Below are 22,565 nucleotides of genomic sequence, written 5' to 3'. Positions count from 1 at the left end.
ATAAAAAATAATGTATCAACATACATTTACAGCAATGCTATTTCAGTAGATGTAGATTGTACTTTGTAAAGTCCGGTGGAAATGTAAAGTCCTTGTAGATGTAAAGTCCGAGACGATCGCTCATCTATTGCTGCTGTTTGAGTTGGTCATCTTCTAGACCTTCATCAGTGGTCACAGGACGCTGCCCACAGGGCGCTGTTGGCTAGATATTTTTGAATAATGGACTATTCTCAGTCCAGCAGTGACAGTGAGGTGTTTAAAAACTCCATCAGCGCTGCTGTGTCTTATCCACTCATACCAGCACAACACACACTAACACACCACCACCATGTCAGTTTCACTGCAGTGCTGAGAATGATCCACCACCTAAATAATACCTACTCTGTAGTGGTCCTGACCATTGAAGAACAGCATGTAAGGGGGCTAACAAAGCATATAGAAAAACACATGGACTACTGTCAGTAATTGTAGAACTACAAAGTGCTTTGATTTGGTAAGTAGAGTTGATAAAACGGACAGTGAGTGTGAAAACAAGGAGGTGGTTTTAATATTATGGCTGATGGGTGTAAGCTAAAGTGTGTAAAAACACAACATACACGAATATCACGACCAAAAACAATCCCTGAAGTGAAACAACGAGACAGAACAAAAAGAGAGCTATTATAATATATTTGAGTGAATGCCAATTCTACTGGAGAAAATTTAAAACAGTGGTAAACCTTCCAAGAGGTGGTCAGCTTCTCAAAACTCCCATGTAATGCAGGTAAAATGTTTGAAAGGAATGGTTAACATGTACATGTATTGTTTATCTGTCACAGCATCTCACAGTGAGATCATATTAACAGTGAAACGTGGTGACGGTGTGTGCAGTGCTGGTGTAGTGATGCTTTGCTGCTTCAGTATCTGAGTGACTGGCCATAAAGGGACTGGAACGTTAATGCTGGTCTTTACCCAAAAATCTGAATTTGTAATCTGAAGCTCAGGCTAAATTTAGTTACGCAACAAGACAGTGATCCAAGGCACAAGAGCAAGGTCACCTCTGCATAGCTAAAATAAAACACAATTAAGGGGTCTTGAGCAGAGCTGCCTGCCGTTTCAGGACCTCAGATGGGCAGTTTCTGCTCGTTTAAAAGCAGTTTTGCAAAGATGATGGGGCCAAGATTTTATCCCACCGATGTAGAAGTCTGATCTGCAGTAATCAGATGTGTTCTGTTACAGTTATTGAACGCAATCACTATACTATAAGGTGCTCAGGTGGTGCAGCGGTCTATTATCTGTGTAGACGCTCGGCCAGCTGATAGCACTCAGCGATGCTATCGATAGTCTATGTCTTGGAGGGGAGGGGGGAGGAGAAAAGCCCTGCGACGGATTGGCGCCCTGTCCAGTGTATTCTTGCCTTACGCCCAGTGTTTTCCCAGTGAAACCACTGCAGCAACTCTGACCAGGATAAAGCAAAATGAAAATTGCTTACATCTAACTTCTTATGTTTACATTTTAAACCAGCGACATTATTAGATCTATCTACTCGTACATATACTAATCAGCCATAACATTGAAACCACCTCCTTGTTTCTACACTTACTGTTCATTTTATTAGCTCCACTTACTATATAGGAGCACTTTGTAGCTCTACAATTACTGACTGTAGTCCATCTGTTTCTCCGCATACCTTTTTAGCCTGCTTTCACCCTGTTCTTCAATGGTCAGGACCCCCACAGGACCACCACAGAGCAGGTATTATTTAGGTGGTGGATGATTCTCAGCACTGCAGTGACACTGACATGGTGGTGGTGTGTTAGTGTGTGTTGTGCTGCTATGAGTGGATCAGACACAGCAGCGCTGCTGTAGTTTTTACATACCGTGTCCACTCACTGTCCACTCTGTTAGACAGTCCTACCTAGTTGGTCCACCTTGTAGATGTAAAGTCCGAGACGATCGCTCATCTATTGCTGCTGTTTGAGTTGGTCATCTTCTAGACCTTCATCAGTGGTCACAGGGCCCACGGGGTGCTGTGGGCTGGATATATTTTTGGTTGGTGGACTATTCTCAGTCCAGCAGTGACAGTGAGATGTTTAAAAACTCCATCAGCATTGCTGTGTCAGAGAAACAGATAATACCTACAAACAAATAATACCTACTCTGTAGTGGTCCTGGGAGAGTCCTGACCATTAAAGAACAGCATGAAAGGGGGCTAACAAAGCATGCAGAGAAGCAGATGGACTACAGTCAGTAATTGTAGAACTACAAAGTGCTTCTATATGGTAAGTGAAGCTGATAAAATGGGCAGTGAGAGTAGAAACATAGAAGTGGTTTTAATGTTATGGTTGATCAGTGTACATTCAGTGATCACTTCATGAGCTACATAATAGTTCATAAGTGTTATAATGCTCAGACACTGCCCACTGGACCTCCAAAACTAAAACTACACACCCAATGACATACAGTTAGACAAAAAAGATCACTTTCCCGACACAAGTAAAAGATCTGCTTTTGAAAAGGCCTCTTTGTTCTAAGTGGATTATGAACTTTCCTGATGTTTGCTTAGTTCCCTCTGTGAGAAAAGGATTATTCCACCACTATCATATCTCTGAAACAAAACAGCCATTTAAACTCCAGTAGAAGAAATTCGATTTGTAAACCGAGAGGAGACATCGCTCCAGCGAGCTGAACATGACGCTCACTGGGAAGAATGCACGCTGAACTCTTTCTCACATCTGAAGCCTGGCACACAAGGCTAAATCTAGAGCGAGAGCGCGATAGGGTAGCGTAAAGTTTCTTCTGAACCAGCGCTTTCCTAATCAACTGAGAAGAGGATGGAACGTCTGCACCGCCACACGTGCGTCTTCTGTGTGGGAGGCACGTCCGCACTAGCAAGTTTCCCTATGGGAAAGTAGCAGTAGTGGTGGCAACAGCTTGTGCCCCTGCTGGAGAATCAAAGCACACGGTCGCCGTTCTGCCTCCTACTCACTTCTCACTTAGCAGGGCTTCGGGCCTCCCAGCATGCACCTGCCCTCGCCAGTTTCCTGACAGACTCGAGCCCCGTTGCCACAGACAGAGCTGGAGCTGAGCGGTGGGTGTATTCTGCAGAGGTTTGCAGGCTTATCAGACTGCAAAGGAGTTTGCTGGGATAACGCAGTGCAGATGAAGACTAATGTGTGCTTCTAATGCTTTTTATGAAGCATGAATGTATGTGTTATGAAGCTTCAGTACCAGGGTAGCTGATTGTTTTTTAACTGGTCAGGATAAAAGTTGAATAGTAATACATTGTTCATACATTCTACACAAATGCCTTTCTAAGAAATAGGGCTAGTTGTCTTAACCTAAGGTCGACCCTAGAACCTCTGGAGCCCTAAAATTCATCCAAAACAATTCAAGCGCAGTGGTGCCATCAGCCGGTCGGGCAGCTACAAGCAGACATGATTGTCTACATTTTGGGGCGGATTTTCTGGAGTGTGTTATTGCATTGCACCCAGTGATTCCCAGGGAAACTGGAGCCACCACTACCCTGACCAGGATAAAAGAGTGATAAAACATGAATATAAAATTAAAATTTTATAAAAAATAAATTAAATGGGCACCAGCCTGCAAGGCCTACACCAGAGGCCGGCCCTGAATCACACACTGTTGGAGGTTAGTCTTTGGGGACAGACATAAGCAGTGGGACAAGTCATAATAGAGGTGCTGGAATTTTTTGTGTGGTACTGTGGAAGGTGCAATTGTCAGTGCACTCTCAGTGCTGGTCCCAAGCATGGATAAAAATAAGAAGGTTGCATCAGGAAGGGCATTCAGCATAAAACTGTGCCCAGGCGCTAGCAGCGCTGGGATTCCAAACACCCCGGTTCGAGTCTCGGCTGTGCTACCGGTCGGCTGGGCGCCATGTAGCGGGCACAATTGGCAGTGCCTGCAGCAGACACGAATTGGCCACCTGCTGGGTTGGGGAAATGACCGAACTAAGATAAGATAAGATAAGATAATCGTTTATTAGTCCCACAGTGGGGAAATTCACATTGTTGCAGCAGCAAAGGGATAGTAAAGCACTCAGTACAAAAATATAGACAATAAGAAGTACAATGTACAAAATAATAATAATAATAAAAAAGTCAGAAAAACTCTAAAAATATTTACAAATAATTACAAATAATTGCACTTGGGAAAAATATTGCACTGTAATAATTTCACAAGGGGAAAGTTGCACATTGCTATGAATGATTTAAAGCGTGTGTGATCTTTCTGGAACAGTGCTGGTTATACAGTCTAACAGCAGCAGGAAGGAAGGACCTGCGATACCGCTCTTTCACACATTTGGGGTGAAGCAGCCTGTCACTGAAGGAGCTGCCCAGTGCTGCCAGAGTCTCATGCATGGGGTGGGATTCGTTCTCCAGCATGGATGCCAGCCTGGCTAACATCCTCCTGTCTCCCACCGCCTGCACTGGGTCTAAGGGGCTCCCCAGGACAGAGCCGGCCCTCTTAATGAGTTTGTTCAGTCTCTTCCTGTCCGCTGTAGAGATGCTGCTGCCCCAGCATACCACTCCATAAAAGATGGCTGATGCCACCACTGTATCAAAAAAAGTCCTCAGGAGTGCCCCCGAACTCCAAATGACCGTAGTCTCCTGAGTAGGTACAGTCTGCTCTGACCTTTTTTATAAAGTGCGTTAGTGTTAACTGACCAGTCCAGTTTGTTATTGAGGTGGACACCCAGGTACTTATAAGAGTCCACTCTCTCAATGTCCATTCCCTGGATGTTCACTGGTGGCAGGGGGTGTCTGCACCAACGGAAATCAACCACCAGTTCTTTGTTTTTTTTTCAGTTCTAAGTGGGTGATGTCTTCAAACGCTGTGCAAGGACCCTGGTTAGAAGATAGAGGCATCTGTGCAAAAACACAGGCGTAAAGAAGGGGCCCGCTAGGACTGCGCATGCATCGGAGGGCATGTGATAAGCAAATATACCCTCCTTGAATGCAATCATGGATCCACAGCAGCGGAAGACAAATTGACTACGCTAAATCTGGAGAAAAAGGGAGAAAATGCATAAATAAATGGAAAAAAAAACTGTGCCAAATTAGGTATTAGGGCGGACCCTAATATGGGAGCAGCCGGAAAAAAACCAATATATAAATGAGTACATTTTTTTCTGCTTCAACAATCCATGTCATTCACTGTGTCTCAACACTGAGACGTTTATGACTGCATTTCAGTAAAACAAACATTTCACAAGCTCAGAATTATGGATTATGTCATAGCTGACCAGCTACCCATGCAACATCTGATTTTCATTCAGACTGTCCTGTTAGGGTTAGCCAGAGCTAAAACAGCTGCATAATGGTAACCACAATTACCGTAAGAGAAAGATTTATTTATATCAGAACTAAGAATGAAATAAGCCAGAAACTTTCTTATTTAGAACACCTTTAATTGTCATATATACATGTACACGTGTACAGTACAAAGAAATTCTTTTTTCGCATATCCCAGCTTGTTTAGAATCTGGGGTCAGGGTGCAGGTGCCTTGCTCAAGGGCCCATCAGTGGCTGCATGGCAGAGCCAGGGTTCCTACACCCGACCTTCCAACTGGTAATTCAAAGCTAAACTACCACTGTTCTTTCAGACACATCATGAGATGAACCAATTCAATGGGAAAAAAAACAGCTGCTTGGAACAGCTGCAGGTAAAAGAGGAAAGGGACTGCTAGAAACAAGATAGTTGGATAGAATAAGAGAAATACTGAACAAACCATTAGGAAGCCTAAAGACACAAACAGAAAACAGGATATTCTGGAAAAACACTATCCGTATGGTCACCAGGAATGAGAATCGACTTGACAGCACCATGTGTGTGTGTGTGTGTGTGTGTGCGTGTAAAAGAGAGAGAAAGAAAGAGATCCTGTAAGACTTTTGGCTGGTACTTGGGGGGGTTTTAGCTTTAATGAAATGTGGTCTTTTGTCCAACAAGTAAAAAATTGAGGCGCCCAGGTGGCGCAGCGGGATATTCCGCTAACACACCAGCTCTGGGATTCTGAACTCTCTTTAAATCTCAGCATGGCTACTAGTCGGCTGGGTATTCCTTAGCAGCAGACAAAATTAACCACTAGTCTGCTAGGTGGGACTAAAAAGGGGCGGGGTCTTCAAGACTGTGTAAGGACGCTGGTTAGTAGCTCGAGGTGCCTGTACAGAAGTGGAGGAACATGAAGATCAGTGCATGACTCTTCGTGTGCGAGACTGGCCTCACGCACCAATCCACAAAGGGGTGAGTGGACAGCGCACAGGTTGAAAGGAGTGTATCAGGCAAATACACCGATTAGGCATAACATTATGACCAATTCCTTGTTTCTACACTCACTGTCCATTTTATCAGCTCCACTTACTATATAGGAGCACCTTGTAGTTCTACAATTACTGACTGTAATCCATCAGATTCTCTACATACTTTTTTAGCCTGCTTTCACCCTGTTCTTCAATGGTCTGGACACCCACAGGACCACCACAGAGCCGGTATTATTTAGGTGGTGGATGATTCTCAGCACTGCAGTGACAATGACATGGTGGTGGTGTGTTAGTGTGTGTTGTGCTGGTATGAGTGGATCAGACACAGCAGCGCTGTCCACTCTATTAGACACTCCTACCTAGTTGATCCACTTTGTAGATGTAAAGTTAGAGACGATCGCTCATCTATTGCTGCTGTTTGAGTTGGTCATCTTCTAGACCTTCATCAGTGGTCACAGGACGCTGCCCACAGGGCGCTGTTGGCTAGATTTTGGTTGGTGGACTATTCTCAGTCCAGACAGTGAGGTGTTTAAAAACTCCAGCAGCACTGCTGTGTCTTATCCACTCATACCAGCACAACACACACTAACACACCACCACCATGTCAGTGTCACTGCAGTGCTAAGAATGACCCAGCACCCAAATAATACCTGCTCTGTAGTGGTCCTGGGAGAGTCCTGACCATTAAAGAACAACATGGACTACAACAGATGGACTACAGTTAGTAATTGTAGCACTACAAAGTGCTCCTACATGGTAAGTGGAGCTGATAAAATGGACAGTGAGGGTAGAAACAAGGTGGTGGTTTTAATGTTATGGCTGATCGGTGTATACCCTCCTTGAACACGATCAAGGTCCCCAGCAGCAGAAGACTAATTGGGTGCAGTAAATTTGGGAGACAAAGGGAGAAAATGCATAAATAAAATAGTAAAAATGCTGTTCTGTTGCTACACAGAAGCACAGTCTTATAGACATCATGAACACTTAGATACATCATCACACAATATCAAAGTTGGGTAGAGTAGTCTAAATAATAGCTTCCACTCCCCTAAAAAGGCTCGTCTGTAGGAATTTGAGCCCATTCAGTCAATCGAGCAGGCATTCAGTGGGTCTGAGGTTAAAGCTCTGTGCAAGCCAGAGTTCCCTTACACTCAGTATCAACAAACTATGCTTAACGTGTCTCGCTTTGTGCTCATGGGCGCATAATGCTGAAAGAGGAACAATTGGATGAAACATCCGTATTAAATGATTCAGAGGGGTGCTGACATACGTTTGGCCATATAGTGAACCTTGGTGAAATCCACACTTGCTCGCCTATCACATAAAGATGGAAGGTAGACCTGTCAGGGCAGATCATTGATCACCTCGAACCGTAGCCGCGTGGCAAAACTGAGCCCGCCTAGATCAACATAAATCAAATAGAGAGCCGAGTGCTTCAGCCTTGGAAGCGCTCCTGGAAGAGCCGCGTCCTCAGGCACAGGTATTGCTATCAGTTATCACAGAAGCAGAAACACGCTGTAATAAGGAATTACATGTGCTTTGGCAGACCGCTGTGCAAATGCAAGCCAGTGACACTGAAAAAAAAGCCTGAGTGTAAATGACTGTGCTGGAATAGATCACCGATAGGTCAGCGCTCAGGCTGAATACAGTTATTTCTGACAAGGTCGACAGCTAAGTAAAAGCAGTCTGTCTGATACCAAGCTGTCGGTAATAGAAATACATACTGGCTCGAGAAGGAGTCCGCCGCTGGCTGGTGAAAAGAGCCGACGGGTGAGCGTGCTTGTAAACGTGCTCCTTGATGAACATGGATGGAATGCATGGAAGGTGGAGGTTCACATTGCAGTGGAGGAATCAGACATGTCTAAACTCTTTAATGTGAAAGTTATTTAGAACAGTTATATAAAAATATCATCACCAGCGCTGTACTATTTGATCACATGTACGAACCCCATTTTCGGAGAAGTTGGGACATGAATACAAAAACCTGAGATGTCTTTACATTTATGGCATTTAGCAGATGCTTTTATCCAGAGCGACTTACAGTATACAGTCCAAGCAATTGAGGGTTTGCTCAAGGACCCAACAGTGTCAACCTGGCAGTGGTGGGGTTTGAACCAGCAACCTTCTACTTACTAGTCCAGTACCTGACCGCTAGGCTACAACTGGCTACAACTCTTAAATCTTTATTAACCTGACAAAATTACAAAAAAAGGACTTTTAATGTTTTGGCTGACCAACCTAATTGTATTTAGCAATTATAAACCAATTTTAAATTTGAGGTCTGCAACACCTGCGCTACCTCAAACTGTACATGTCTCGAACTGTGCAGATTCACCGCTTTGCCGAACAGTTTTTACAGCTTGCCGCTCACTCTGATTGTTTCATCAATTACATCAATTGTTTACAAGACATAGTTACAAAAGAAACACAGACATGGTGAAAAGAAATTGACTCCTACTGTTTCAGAAAACCCTGCAACACCTGCACTACCTCAAACCATAAATGTTTCGGATTGTGCAGATTTACTGCTTTGCTGCGCGTTTTTTACAGCTGGCTGCTGCTCTCAAAGTTCAATCAGATTTTTTTCCGAAAGTGCCACCAATTACATCAGTTGTTTATAAGACGTAGTTAAAAGAGAAGCACAGACATGGTGAAAAGAAACTGACTTTTTGCAAAACCCTGCAACATGTGTGCTACCTCAAACCATAAATGTGTCAGACTGTGCAAATTCACCGCTTTGCTGTGCATTTTTTACAGCTTGTCGCTGCACTCAAAGTTTAATCTGATTGTATCAACAGTGCCATCAATTACATCAATTGTTTACAACAGCGGTCCCCAACATTTTTGCACCATGGACCAGTTTCATATAAGATATAATTTCATGGACCGGTTTGGGTGGGGGGGATTTAAAATAGAATAACAATAAAATGGAAAATCAGTGTGAATCCTGAGCTTTTTTCGCTGCAACGAGACACTGCTCCCACCTAGTGGTAATTGGGGGCAATAACACCCAAAAAGTATTGGAAATTTAATTGCTCTTGTAGCGATCTCTAATAACTTATTCTTTCTGTACGGCCCGGTAATAAATGACACACAGACCGGTACCAGTCCGCGGCCCGGTGGTTGGGGACCACTGGTTTACAAGACGTAGTTACAAAAGAAGCACAGAAACTGACTCTCGCTGTTTCACAAAACCCTGCAACACCTGCGCTACCTCAAACCTTAAACATCTCGGACTGTGCAGATTCACTGCTTTGCTGCGCGTTTTTTACAGCTTGCCACTACACTCTAAGTTTAATCTGATTGATTCAAAAGTGCCACCAATGGGCACTCAGGTGGTGCAGTGGTAAAACACGCTAGCACACCAGAGCTGACATTTCGAACTCGTCGGTTCGAAACTCAGCTCTGCCATATGGCTGGGCTGGGCGCCTACATGAACGATGGTTGGCTGTTGTTCATACAGGGTGGGAGCCGGATAGGGACCTCATAACTGATGCAATTATGACCTCTGCTGGCTGATTGATGCCGCCTGCACAGAGTCGAGGGATAATGAGTTGATCAGGGTGTGGCTCTCCATACACAAAGCTAAAAAGACGCAGTCGGCTACTGCACACGTGTCGGGGGGGTGTGTGACAGTCTCGCTCTCCTCAATCAGGGTGGGGATCAGCATCAGTAGAGAGGAAGCGTAATGCAATCGGGTAATTGGATGCGCTTACAGTTGGGAGAAAAAGGGGACAAAATGAATAAACAGAAATATAAAAAAGTGCCACCAATTACATAAAGTGTTTATATGACATAGTTAAACAAGAAGCACAAAAATGGTGGAAGAAAACTGACTCTCACCGTTTCACAAAACCCTGAAGTTTTATGTACCACTTTGAATTAAAATCATGGCATTGTGAGAAAAATACTGCATGCCGAGTAGTATGATGTAAAACAAGAAGTATTTTAAATAGTAATCTCACGTTTACTAAATCTAGAATCGTTTGTTGTGGCATTGTAGCTCTTTTTTATGATTTAGTGTGCCATTTGATTGTAGTAATCAGTTTTCAGTCTTCTCTCATCTCTAAATGACAAACATTGCTGGAATGTTTGCTTTACAAGTGTTTTAACTGTAGTTTCCTTCACTCGTTGACACATATGCACTAACAGAGTCAATCAGAAAGAAGGCGATCACTTTTCACAACACAGTACAGTATATGAGCCGTATCGCACACCATTAGCATTGTGTATCCATAACTGACAGTGAGCAATGGCATGATAGTAATTCACTTATTTAACCTTTCACATCTGAATGCTAAAAGCCAAACATTTTCCCCAACTACATACAGGCACTATAGGTCGGATGGTGTAATCCTGCCATCCGGATGGCTTGGCCAGACTCCAAGCTGTGTCCGTCATTTCCCAGGGTGCCCTGTGTGTGTTCGCTGGGTTCACTGCAAGGCTGGTTGTTACTGGTGAGGCAGTGAGTGGAATGGGAAGTAAAAACAGTAGGCAGCTTGCATGAGGTCACACCAGTGTTTTCTGGGAGACGTCTGGACATGCTCAAAGCTGTTTGTGTTTCAGACTAAAGGTAACGAGTTCCACGTCAGACTCGCTACTCTGCACACCTGTGTGCACGTATATCACCTCGGAAAATAGAAATCATGTGTGGTAATAGGGTTGGGCGGTATGACGATATTACCGTATACCGCGGTATTCAAAAATGGTGACGGTATTCAAAAATGGTGACGGTATTCAAAAATGGTGACGGTATTTTTTAAATGTGAAGCGCCAAATTTCTGCTTCAGGTTTACCTTGAAAACTGAGACTTTAGGACATGCGCGCATCCACAGTAAGGGAGGGGTGGGAGGGGTAGGCGGTTGGAGCTCGCTGATTGGCTGTGGGGTGCTCACTGGTGATAACACAGAGAGACGAGTGAAGAGCCACACTGGCTAGCGTTAGCTGTGAGCTAACAAGCAGAAACTGAAAAACGGCTCGTCTTTTAAGCGCGTGCATGCGCGGACATGCACTTATTTACTAAATATATCTTCAGTGTAAATCGAGCACAAGTGTTGAGAAAAAGGAGCAAACAGTAATAATAACGTTACGCCCAATCCGCTGTTCTGACTCTTGTCTGCCATAGATTTTCCTGCCTATGTAAGAACTATTTTTTCCTAAATAAAAGCGCTATATTAAGAAAAAAGAACGTCTCACCTGTCGTGTAATGTGAATTCTAAAATATATTGTCTGGCCCTTTAAGAAAGTTAAGCGCACTATAGGGCGTAGGGAGCGAGTGTGTAGGGAAGAGAGCAGATTTGTACCGTTTCCGTGTTCGTGTTTTGCACTGAGCTTGTGTGACATTTAAAGTAGCGTTCTCGTTAACCACTCAAATGTTTGGACTTTGAATTATTTTAACATTATTTTACATTACCGTCATCGCAACATGAACATTTACATTCATATTTTTTGTTACGGTATAGAACTTAATTCTGGATTACAGGCATAACTAATCGCACACGTTCATACACTGTTAAGAAATATCTGTAACTATAAAGTAAGCAGTTAACTTTTGAAATATATTGAAGTGCTGCTGTTATTCTGTTTTGTGTGGGCAGAGAGAGATTACAATGCCAAAATGTTATGTGTTGATGTTTGTGTTAAAGTGTAATTGATACACATGCATTTATACTGATGCGTATTTATTATAGATCAGACAAGATAAGCAATGTTTGACGTTCAGATTGTTAAATCTTTTTATAATAAATCATTGAAATATTGTAATTACACTCAAGTGTGTACACTGTAAAGTTTGTCCGCGACACCGGTTGCGGCGGGTCCGGTTCTTATAATTTCAGATATAATTTCACAGACCGGTTTCATATAAGATATAATTTCACAGACCGGCAAGGGCGGGAGGATTTAAAATAAAACAGCTATAGAATGGCAAATCAGTGTAAATCCTTAGCTTTTTTTGCTGCAACGAGACGCTGCTCCCACCTTGTAGTAATAAAACAATAACACCCAAAGAGTTTTGGAAATTTAATTGCTTTTTGTAGCAATCTTTCTGTGTGGCCCGGTAATTAATGACACAGGGACCGGGACCGGTCTGCGGCCCTGTGGTTGGGGACCACTTATTTAAATGGTTAATTTTACATATGTGTTTATTTTCTTTTTAGTAGCGAAAATACTAAGATAATCAAGATTTTCAAACATTTAATGCCTTACTGAAATTACAAAGATAATACGATTTGAAAAAGAAAAAAAAACCCATTGTATTTTATTTAAGAAAAATGTAAAATACAAGCACAGTTACTAACTGTCTCAGACCCGCTGTAGGTCCAGAAGCAAAAAAAGACATGTTTAATTCACTCCATTAGCCGTGTGTTAAAATGCTTACTTTATGGGGTCGTGTTTTAGTTTTATTGTTAGATCCAGGGAGTGGAGAGTATAAAAGCAACATGTAGAAACTAATAAATTTTACAGTTCATGATCTGTTGTGCAGCATTAAGAAGAAAAGTCATTCGGTTCTTTGAGATTTAAAGAATATAAAGATCTAATAAGTTTTAGTCCGCACTCGAGAACCTCCTTTAAAGACGGTGCTCAGTTTTAACAGTGATTGATATGAGATTCAATTATTTTTCCACTGAGGATCAGATTGCTTGGCTTGACCAGCCATGTAGACAAGACAAGTCGATAACATGAGTACAATCAGTGGCAGCGTTTACAAATCATAGAATCTAGTAGTATAGTGTCACAACCTACATTTGAGCTCATAGGTTAAAACACTTGTAGAGAGCATGTCATGGTCTTTTCTCCCGGTCCTGCAGGTATGGGGCTTAACCTGCTGCATCCAAAATCCATGCCAGTAGGTGCATTTGCTACGTTTGTTGTAAATTTAATCCTGTCTAGGTTGTATTCTAGCACTGTGTACAGTGTTTCCAGATGAAACTTTATGGTTAAGGTACTGGCCTATTAATCTGGAGGTTGAAGGTTTAAGTCCCACTAGCAGTGATAAACTTCTACTGTTCCACTGTTGGGCCCTTCAAACTGAAAAAGCAAACAATACAAGCAACTAGAATGGGGTTAAGGGCCTTGCTTAAGTCGCTTTTGATAAAGTGTCTGTAATATGAATATGGAAGTGTCTTCCACTGATTCTATCATTCAGTTTATACGTTTTATTTATTGACTGCTGTGAAATGTGGCGCTTTTCTTTAAAACTCTGTGAAATCTGTGATTTTTGAAAAATGAGGTCCGTGAGTTACGTAGGGCCTTACCTATGACGTAATGACAGATAACTTACACGTTCATAACAATGAGGATTCACTCACCAGGCCGTCACAGTTGCTGATGGCCACTGAGGTATCTGGCACATTAGTAACGTGGCCCACATACAGGCAGTCACTCGGCAGTAGGGGTTCTGTTCGGGTTCGGTTATCCTCCTCGTGCCACTCGAGAGTTGCTCCTGGTGCCACCAAGCGTGAGTTGCGGTTTAAGCGCAAGTGAAAGTCCTGCCCGAAAACGGTGACATTGTAAAAGAGCGTCTCGCGGCGCTCCGGCTCTGTCTCCTGCTCTCTGTGCTGGTGGGTGTCTCTCCTCCTGCGCCGGTGCAGACCACTCAGACAGTGGGCCGAGACGGCGTGGGAGAGGAAGCGTCCATCTGCATCCACGCTCGCCGGTCTCACCAGGGCGTACTCCTTCAGGACATGCTGCAGGGAATCTGCAGTAGGCGCACACACAAGAAAGTGGACAAAGTGAATGCACTTTACACAGGGCTATAAGCATCTTTTACATTCGTCTACAGATAACCCTTTTACAATTATTATACAAGTTAGTAATCAGTAGAGAAAACGTTCCTGCATGCCTTTCCTTTCTAATAAATTAGTGTATCATATTTTTAGAGCAAACTAGAGTGCTTCTTAATGAGAAGGTTTGTGAACTACTGTATATAGAATTACCTCAATATTTGCATTATTACTTTCATTTTCTCACTGTCTTTCTTAAACAAACTAATCATTCAAAGTTAAAACTGAAAAGTATGTAGATCTCTGAGCCAGCACACACAGCGACTTCAGACTCGACTCGGACTCGTTTCAAATGACTCAGACTCGACTCGAGATTTGCACAAAATTACTTGTGGACAACAAAAGTCAGCAACATTAGTTACGTGTGACAATATATATATATATATGATCCCACATCATTCTGATCGTGTCATTTTCTGCTCTCTAATAAGGCTCCGGCCGTCTTAACCTGCAACGCACGCAATGGCTAAATGTTCCAGCCAGTTTCTGGCATAGTGATGAAGCGTCGCTCCCTACTCTGAATTCGAATCTCACTTAAAATGGTGGAATAAGTAGTGCACTTCACAGTAACAGATAATGTGAATGGAACGCTCCTACAGAATTGGCGCTAATGATTGTAAGAACCGCTTTCTGAACCAATCAGACCTTCTGATTTTAATTGTCAGTAAGAATTGCTGTTATTTGCATGTATTGCAGCGTCACACAAATGATTGTCAATGAGATGCTTAATTGGCTTGCTAACGAGTTCGTGTTTTACTTCACAACCGGGAAAAGTTTGGAGGTTTTTAATTATAAGCACATTTACAAAATAACAGATTATATTCCTGATGGGACACACGGTTATAAATGTAATAGCATCTGGAACAACATAAGCTAAGGTAAGCAGTGGTTATGGATTTTTTGCTGTGTTTTGGATTTTGGCCGCTGTGCCGTAATTTGCAAAGAAAACAAAACGTCAGTATAAGCTTTTAACTGGTACATAGGAAAGTAAAAGCACTAAGTAAAACTGCAAAATACAGTCGCTAATCTGTTGTTGTTTTTTATCTGAACATACATATTATTTGTCTATTTCTACACTACATTTCCAATATATGTTTTGTGTTTATTATATTGACTCGTGACTTGACTCTGACTCTAGCCTAAAGACTCGTGACTCGACTCGGACTCGTATTTTGTGACTTGTGAACATCACCGCTCTGAGCTAACAACCGATGAAAACATTAGGTCTTCCAATTATTTATTTATTTTTTGTTTTTCAAATTTTCCTCCAGATCTAGTCATACCCAATTACATTCTGCTTTTTCTATTCCTGATGATGTCCACTCCTGATCAAGAAGGCCATGACTAACATGCGATCCACATGCACAAAGTGGGTTCATATGGAGATCCGTATCATGCACAGAAAGTCACAGAGGCACAACATTATCCCCTGTCTCTGTGCAAGGGCTTTCAGTCAGCCAGCAGAGGTAATAATTGTAGCAGCTATGTGGAAACCCCTCAGGCATTCCCAGTCTCAGACGAGCAGTGGTGTATAGTAACAAAGTAATAATACTTCGTTACAGTACTTAAGTAGTTTTTTGAAGTACTTGTACTTTACTGGAGTATACAAATTTTCGGCAACTTTCACTTTTACTCCACTACATTTTCTAAAGGAATTGTGTACTTTTACTCCGTTACATTCGCTGTATGTAAATTCGTTACTCGTTACTACAAAATGAAAATTAAATGATGTGAGATGTGTGACGGACTGCACGCTGGTTTGGTGAATCTGCGCTTGTGAGTTAGACGGTGGTTAAACACATTAATGCGCATGTGCAAACGTTCTCTAAACGCTAGCTGAGTGTTCTAAAAGTGCGTCGTTCACCCAAAGACACGCAAATATGGACATTTCAGAAGCTCCCCGTCCAACACACTGATGTAAGTTAACAATGATTAACAAAGTAAAGCTGCAGCATCAGCGTTTTTTAAATATTATTAGCATTAACATTGTTCAGATATCTACCTACCATTTTTACCGATTACATTCGAACCACAAATAAAACGTTTCACTAAATTTGTTTGGGATTCATTGACTGCAAAACTCATGAAGACACGTCCATTATTTTTAAAAACTCACCTACGGACAAATATTTCCTCAGATAACTTCTGTATTAGACCGGCAGAGGAGAGATTCATGGTGCTGAGGAACATGCAGCACGTCTTCAACCCTTTAATCATCTCAACAAAAACTCAACTTATCCAACTTATTATTCATGATTTTTTAGCTGTTGGCTTCAAGTCAGAAATGGTGTTTTCTTAAAGAAACAATACCAATATTATTTTAGTTTAACACATGCCATTCAGTGAGTAGATACAGCCCAAAAAAGATTATTTAAATACAGCTTATTTTACTCAAATATTTTGATTTAAAATAATGGTTGAACAGATCATTAAAGGGTTAAAAGTGCCACAAAAGTTTTGCTTTAAATTAATTATGCCAAAATTATTTTTTTGTTATTGAAATATACTACCCAAATAAAAAAATGGGACAGTATAGAAAATGCAAATAAAATAGATGCAGTGTTTCTTACATTTACATCGACTCACATTCTAAAAACGTTGGAACAGGAACATTTAGGGCGAGTAATAAGTTTTAAAAAAACAACTAAATAATGTCATGACTTCAAACAGGTGATGTCAACAGTTGATTATGATCATGAATTGCCACAAATCTTGTTCAGATGAAAGGAAGAAAACAGGTTAATTGTTAAGGTGGTTTACAGGCTTAAAAGAACAATCTTTATATTTAAAATGACCGCTTCCATTTATACTAACGGCATTTACTTTTACTTCTACTTTTAATACTTAAGTACATTTAATATCAAATTACTTTTGATACTTAAGTACATTAAACATCAGATACTTTTAGACTTTTACTCAAGTAATATTTTAAAAGGTGACTTATACTTCTATCAAAGTAAATTTCTGGTAAGATACTTGTACTTTTACTCAAGTATGGCCTTCCGGTATACACCACTGCAGACGAGCCAATCCTTGTCCGTATAGGCACCCGGCCTGAGGTAGCCAAAGATGTGCAACATCTACAAAAATGTAGATACATGGTATAAATCTAAGGTCTGTGCAAACCATGATGTAGCATTTTATTAGCATCATCCCTAACAAAATATCTTTTGCAAATAGAGGTGTTATAGTACACATGCTGCTCTTCCTAAAAGTGACCATCCAGCAAAGATCCCATGAGCACAATATGTAATGCCAAGGCAAAAACAACACACTAAGGCCCTCAGTGATCTATTGTTCAAAGCATGTTTGTTTAAAGGCTAAGCTGTAATGCACGTGTGTACAAAGGCTGTATAACAAATCGTCTTGACCACTTTGCTTCTCCTTGTTATTATTAAGAGTAGGTGATCGAGTAAACAAATAAAGTATTCATATGTGTTTAGAACACTGCGGGACAGTCAAGGGTGCTTGCTAGGATTTCTGAAAAAAACATTAAACCTGTTCATTACTTTTGTAGCAAATTAGCAAATTCTTCACATATTTGGGTCATTTTGGCTTATCTGTTTCATCTGTCATTACCGCGAGTCTGTTCGTGTTCTCCACACTGTGAATTTAACAGAGCCGTAAAGAAAATGTGCGTCTAAATTATTACACTTTGAACATGTTGCTAAAACACTGAATTTAACCAAATTAATTATAAAAAAAAATTCTGACCACATTCTGAAGAAGTGTCTTGTGGTCAGATAAAGATTGTGAAGATTGAGTTATCTGACCACAATGTCAAAGGTCAAATAAAAAGGGGGAGGCATGCATTCCAACATTAATGTACCTACTATCAAGCATTTGGAACTTGTCAATTGTGAATTGGAACAAAATAATTAAGTGGTAGCTCAGCGGTTAAGATACTTGACTAGTAATTATAATGTTGCCGGTTCAAGCCCCGTCACCACCCAGTTGCCACTGTTGGGCCCCTGAGCTCTGCTCTCAACCCTCAACTTGTTTGTTTATCAGGATTTTAACGTCATATTTTACACTTTGGTTACATTAATGACAGGAACGGTAGTTACTCATTACACAAGGTTCATCACTTCACAAGGTTATATCGAACACAGTCTTGGACAATTCAGTGTCTCCAGTTCACCTCACTTGCATGTCTTTGGACTGTGAGAGGAAACCGGAGCACCCGGAGGAAACAACCGCGGACACGGAGAGAACATGCAAACTCCACACAGAAAGGACCCGGACCGCACCACCTGGGGATCAAACCCAGGACCTTCTTGCTGTGAGGCGACAGTGCTACCCACATAGCCCCTCAACGTATTCCATGATAATTGTAAGTCACTTTGGATAAAAGTGTCTGCTAAATACCAAAAATGTAATGTAAGTAATATTCATAAATCTTAAGTGTTTCAACAGGACAGTGACAATCCCTGACCTACTCCCTAATCCCTGATCCCTACACCGGATTGAGAATGTTGATGGCTATTAAAAGAAGAAGAAGAAGAAGATATACTTTATTTGTCATATATACATATACAGGTGTACAGTACAATGAAATTATTTCTTCGCATATCCCAGTTTGTTTGGAAGCTGGGGTCAGAGCGCAGGGTCAGCCATCGTACGACGCCCCTGGAGCAGACAGGGTTAAGGGCCTTGCTCAACAGTGGCTGCACAGCAGAGCCTGGATTTGAACCGCCAATCTTCCGGTTGATAGTCCAAAGCTCTACCCACTAGACTACCACTGTCCCTATTAGACATAAAGGGCAACAGGAATATCCTATTCCAAAAACATGGGCATTCTATTCTATACTGTTCTATTTTCCCATTTTTAGGTTATAACAGCCTCCCCTCTTTGTAAAGTCTTTCCACAAAATGTTGAGAATCAGACACTGATGTTGGATCGATTATCCAGATTCGCAATCAAGGTTCCAATTCACACTTCAGCCATTTAATGGGGTTGAGGTCAAGGCTCTGTAAAACTCTCTGGAGCTACCAACCTGTCACACAATGTCATCCTACACGTTGTCAAAGTTAAAAGCACTTGCACGTTAAAGTGTACAGTCCTGACACACTGGATACTTACAAGTTTTCATCACTTTCCTCTTGTGTGTGTTCTACACATTTGGAAGTACCTCCTGGAACACCAAGGGTGCAAGAACAACCTGCAGGAGCAATGCACGTCGACTTTTATCTAGCTTTTTCTGTAGGAATGACAGTAATGCCTGTATGTTATGCAGAAACACTGCCTCCGTCAGCTAGTTCACTTCCAGCGGCCACTCACGCGCATTCTGAAGTGTCAGAACCAAACAGCACAAAGTTACCTCAGAAAACAAACCGTCAACACGACGCGCTGTCATTCAAATGAAACACAGCCTGAAAAGTTACACTTATAAAACACTTATAAAAAAAGAGTCTTAACATTCAGGGTTATGCTCCTGTTTGAATTCCCTAAATAATTCAAGCACCCAAAGCTTTAAAATGTGTACAGTAGCATCAGAAGAGCTAAATTATCACTCCGTCGAGTCTCCTCAGCGTTTATCTGAACCGTCCTCATCTCTCCCGGTATTCCAGCAACAATAAAGTACCCACCAATAGTGCAAACCGCATAAACAACACGAAACCTGTGTACCTACCTATACTGTCGGTGATATATAAAGTGTCCGTGCGCTGAAAGTGAAGTAAAATAACAAAAAATGCATATTTAGCAGGCGGTACATCCATGGCAAGTCGGCGGACAGGCAGAGAGAGCGCGGACGACCGACTGCAAACTAGTGATGGGCGATTCGCGATGAATCGTTTCTCCTCCGAACGACTCTTTTAAATGACTCGCGCGAATCGACTCACAGGCATCTGAGGTTGTACACCGTTGTCTACTGATGTACCTATTGTACACGCAGCTGTATTTAGTTCAGTAATGACACTGAAACCCTCTTTTTATATTTTAGAATGGTTTAAACATTTTACCCATTTCAAATAAATACGAAACTTTTCATAAAACAATTTCATCATGTGACTCAAAGATTCATCAACATGAATGTTGGAGCTTCTGTCTGGTCTGTTGCCCTTAAAGTTAATGACAGATTTGGATGGTGAATGATGAGACAGTGTAATAGAACATGTAAACATAAGTAAGTGGATGAAAACCTCACAGAATTGCTGTTTTAACTACAGCACACCATGCAGTTTTTTACTTTATAAGTGAAATAAATAGGCATTCGGGTTGGGCACAAGTAAATTACTCTAACCCTCTACTACTGGGCAGGGATCCAGGGTTCAAATCCCCAGTTGTGCTATCTGCCAGTCAGACGTATACATACAGACATGATTGACTATGTCTTGTGATGGATTGAAGTTCTGTCCAGGGTGCATTACTGCATTGCACTTAGTGGTTCCAGGGAAACTGAGCCCACCATGACCTCTGGTCACTGTCTGTGAGGAGGTGGATCACTTGGTGTATTCCAGTTTCTTTTGCCAATCAAAGACATAAAATTTGCCCTGCAATAAATTGGTAAAGACATGATTGGCTAATGTCCAAGGTGGGGGTTGCTAAAACAGCCTAGCCATTGGGAAGTGCAATAGTCAGTGTGCTCTCGGTGCTGGTCACAAGCTCAGGTACAATAAGGAGATTTGTGTCAACAAGGGCAACTGGTGTAAAAACAGTGCCAAGGTGGTACAGACCAGATCCACTGTGGCAACACCTAGATACAGGAGCAGCCTAAATACATTGTTCTTAACAATTAAAGTCATTAGTTTTACACATTAAATGTTAGTGATACTTTTAGAAAGATACCGTTATAGCTAAAGCCAACGTTTTTTTAAATCAGCAACAAGTTTAATGGACTTTTGAGCTTCATGTGGTAGGCTAGTGTATTTGTCTGCTGCCAGCCGTGCACCACAATGCTACAGGTGTCATATAGAAAGGGGTGGATGAATTTAAGTGCCTGGGCTGGGATAAAATTGAGGAGATAGAATTTCCCCGGCCTGTTTAACACTCTTTGTTTTAACTGGTTTCAGACCACCTACTTGGTGTCCTTCAAATTAATGTAGTAGTCTATCCTGTTTAGGAACATTGCAGGTTCTAACCTTTTCTGACACACTATGTAAAGGTAAAACACTCTAGACTTGACACTGCATTGCAGATCACCACACTCAATGACACCATGGGAAACAAAATTTTGAAAATAATAATTGCACAGGGTGGGGGCCCCAGTCCATTAACTAGTCAGAAATCTTTGTTATTGGTGCCCTTTTCCACAGTCTAAATGAATTATCAGTGGTGGACTTGGACTTGGATTAAGTTGGAGAGCCAATCATGGGAACTTTGGACCCACTAACAAGGTAATCCCACTCTGTCCACACAAGTGACATATCACCTGTACACTGTGTCCACAAGGAATCTTTGACTTTACTTTCTTTTGTAACACCTTTGAATCATTATTAGCAATTCTGGCCCCCTTCATCCACTTTATTTCACAATTTTAGTCTTTAATTCAGGGATTGTTTTTGGACTTCCTCATACCTGGGGTCTTTTAAAATTGGCCCAACCTTTCACCTCATTACAGTACCCCTGCTTAGCCTCAAAGCAATAAATAGCAGTCACAGTGACAGGACGCCTCATCTTGTCCCACAATTTGACTCTTTTTATTTCAAGACCTTTTCATGGACCCTGTCTACTTGGGCCTGTTGAAATTGATCCCATTCTTCCAATTATTGCGCGTCTTCTCATACTCAAAGCCACCCGCAGAAATGTCGAGAACACAGGCAGGTAGATTCACTATTCCGCACATCTGACAGTTTTCATTCTATATGTTTTTGGGCACTGTCCAAGTGGGGTTCTTAAAACTGTCTGTGCTTTTTCTTTTTTTTTTATGAAACTCCTGCTGTTGACTTTTTAGACAATTCTGGCACTTAGATAAATTAATCCACCTCATCTCAGACTTTGTATGGTTTTCAGACCATGGGCTATTTTTGGCCCTGTCCACTTGGGGTGCCTAATATTGTCCTGACCTCCCTGGACTTTAGCAACTGTGGATTTAGATGTAATGATGAGATAGCATGAGAGCTGAAATTCGTCTTGGGCTCAACTGCACTGTGCTCATGCTACTAGCTATAAGTAAACATATTACAACATACATTTATTATTATTATTATCATTTGTAAATAGGTTAGAATTGTACAAAAGTTTTACATGAATCAAATGAATTCAACCTTGACATTGATTCACTTACATAAAAGAATCGATTCAGTAAAGTGAGTCGAAATTGTCCATCCTACAAAGTGCACCGTGGAGGCATCTCCTCTCACCCCTCCTCTCGTTATTCTATTCTTTAGCCGGCTACGGAGATGAGCAGGGTATATTAATGATTTATTAGTTATTTCCCGAAATATCTCTAATTTGTCTTTGAGTCAGAGCAAAAGAAGCTCAGAGCTGTTAAAAAATTTAGAATGAAATTAATCTGGTAATCAGCAGCACAAAATTCTGCATGGCAACGGCAGAAGGTCCACAGCTAAGAGTTCACTT

General features: G+C 41.6%; 1 protein-coding gene across 1 annotated transcript in view; it reads right to left on the bottom strand.

Annotated features, from left to right (window-relative positions):
- adamts2a (ADAM metallopeptidase with thrombospondin type 1 motif, 2a) overlaps positions 1 to 19,796 on the bottom strand; it is a 94,536-nt gene extending 74,740 nt beyond the window's left edge. Inside the window, exons 1-2 of the mRNA XM_063011316.1 lie at positions 19,678 to 19,796; positions 13,571 to 13,959 (exon numbers count right to left, since the gene is read on the bottom strand). Of these exons, the coding sequence (XP_062867386.1) occupies positions 13,571 to 13,959; positions 19,678 to 19,765 (477 nt within the window). The 5' untranslated portion in view covers positions 19,766 to 19,796. The remainder of the gene's footprint in view (positions 1 to 13,570; positions 13,960 to 19,677) is intronic.
- Between the last annotated feature and the right edge of the window lie 2,769 nt (positions 19,797 to 22,565).

This window comes from Trichomycterus rosablanca, chromosome 16 (assembly GCF_030014385.1).
Source record: "Trichomycterus rosablanca isolate fTriRos1 chromosome 16, fTriRos1.hap1, whole genome shotgun sequence".
NCBI lineage: Eukaryota > Metazoa > Chordata > Actinopteri > Siluriformes > Trichomycteridae > Trichomycterus > Trichomycterus rosablanca.
This window is presented reverse-complemented; position numbering and strand designations above follow the sequence as displayed.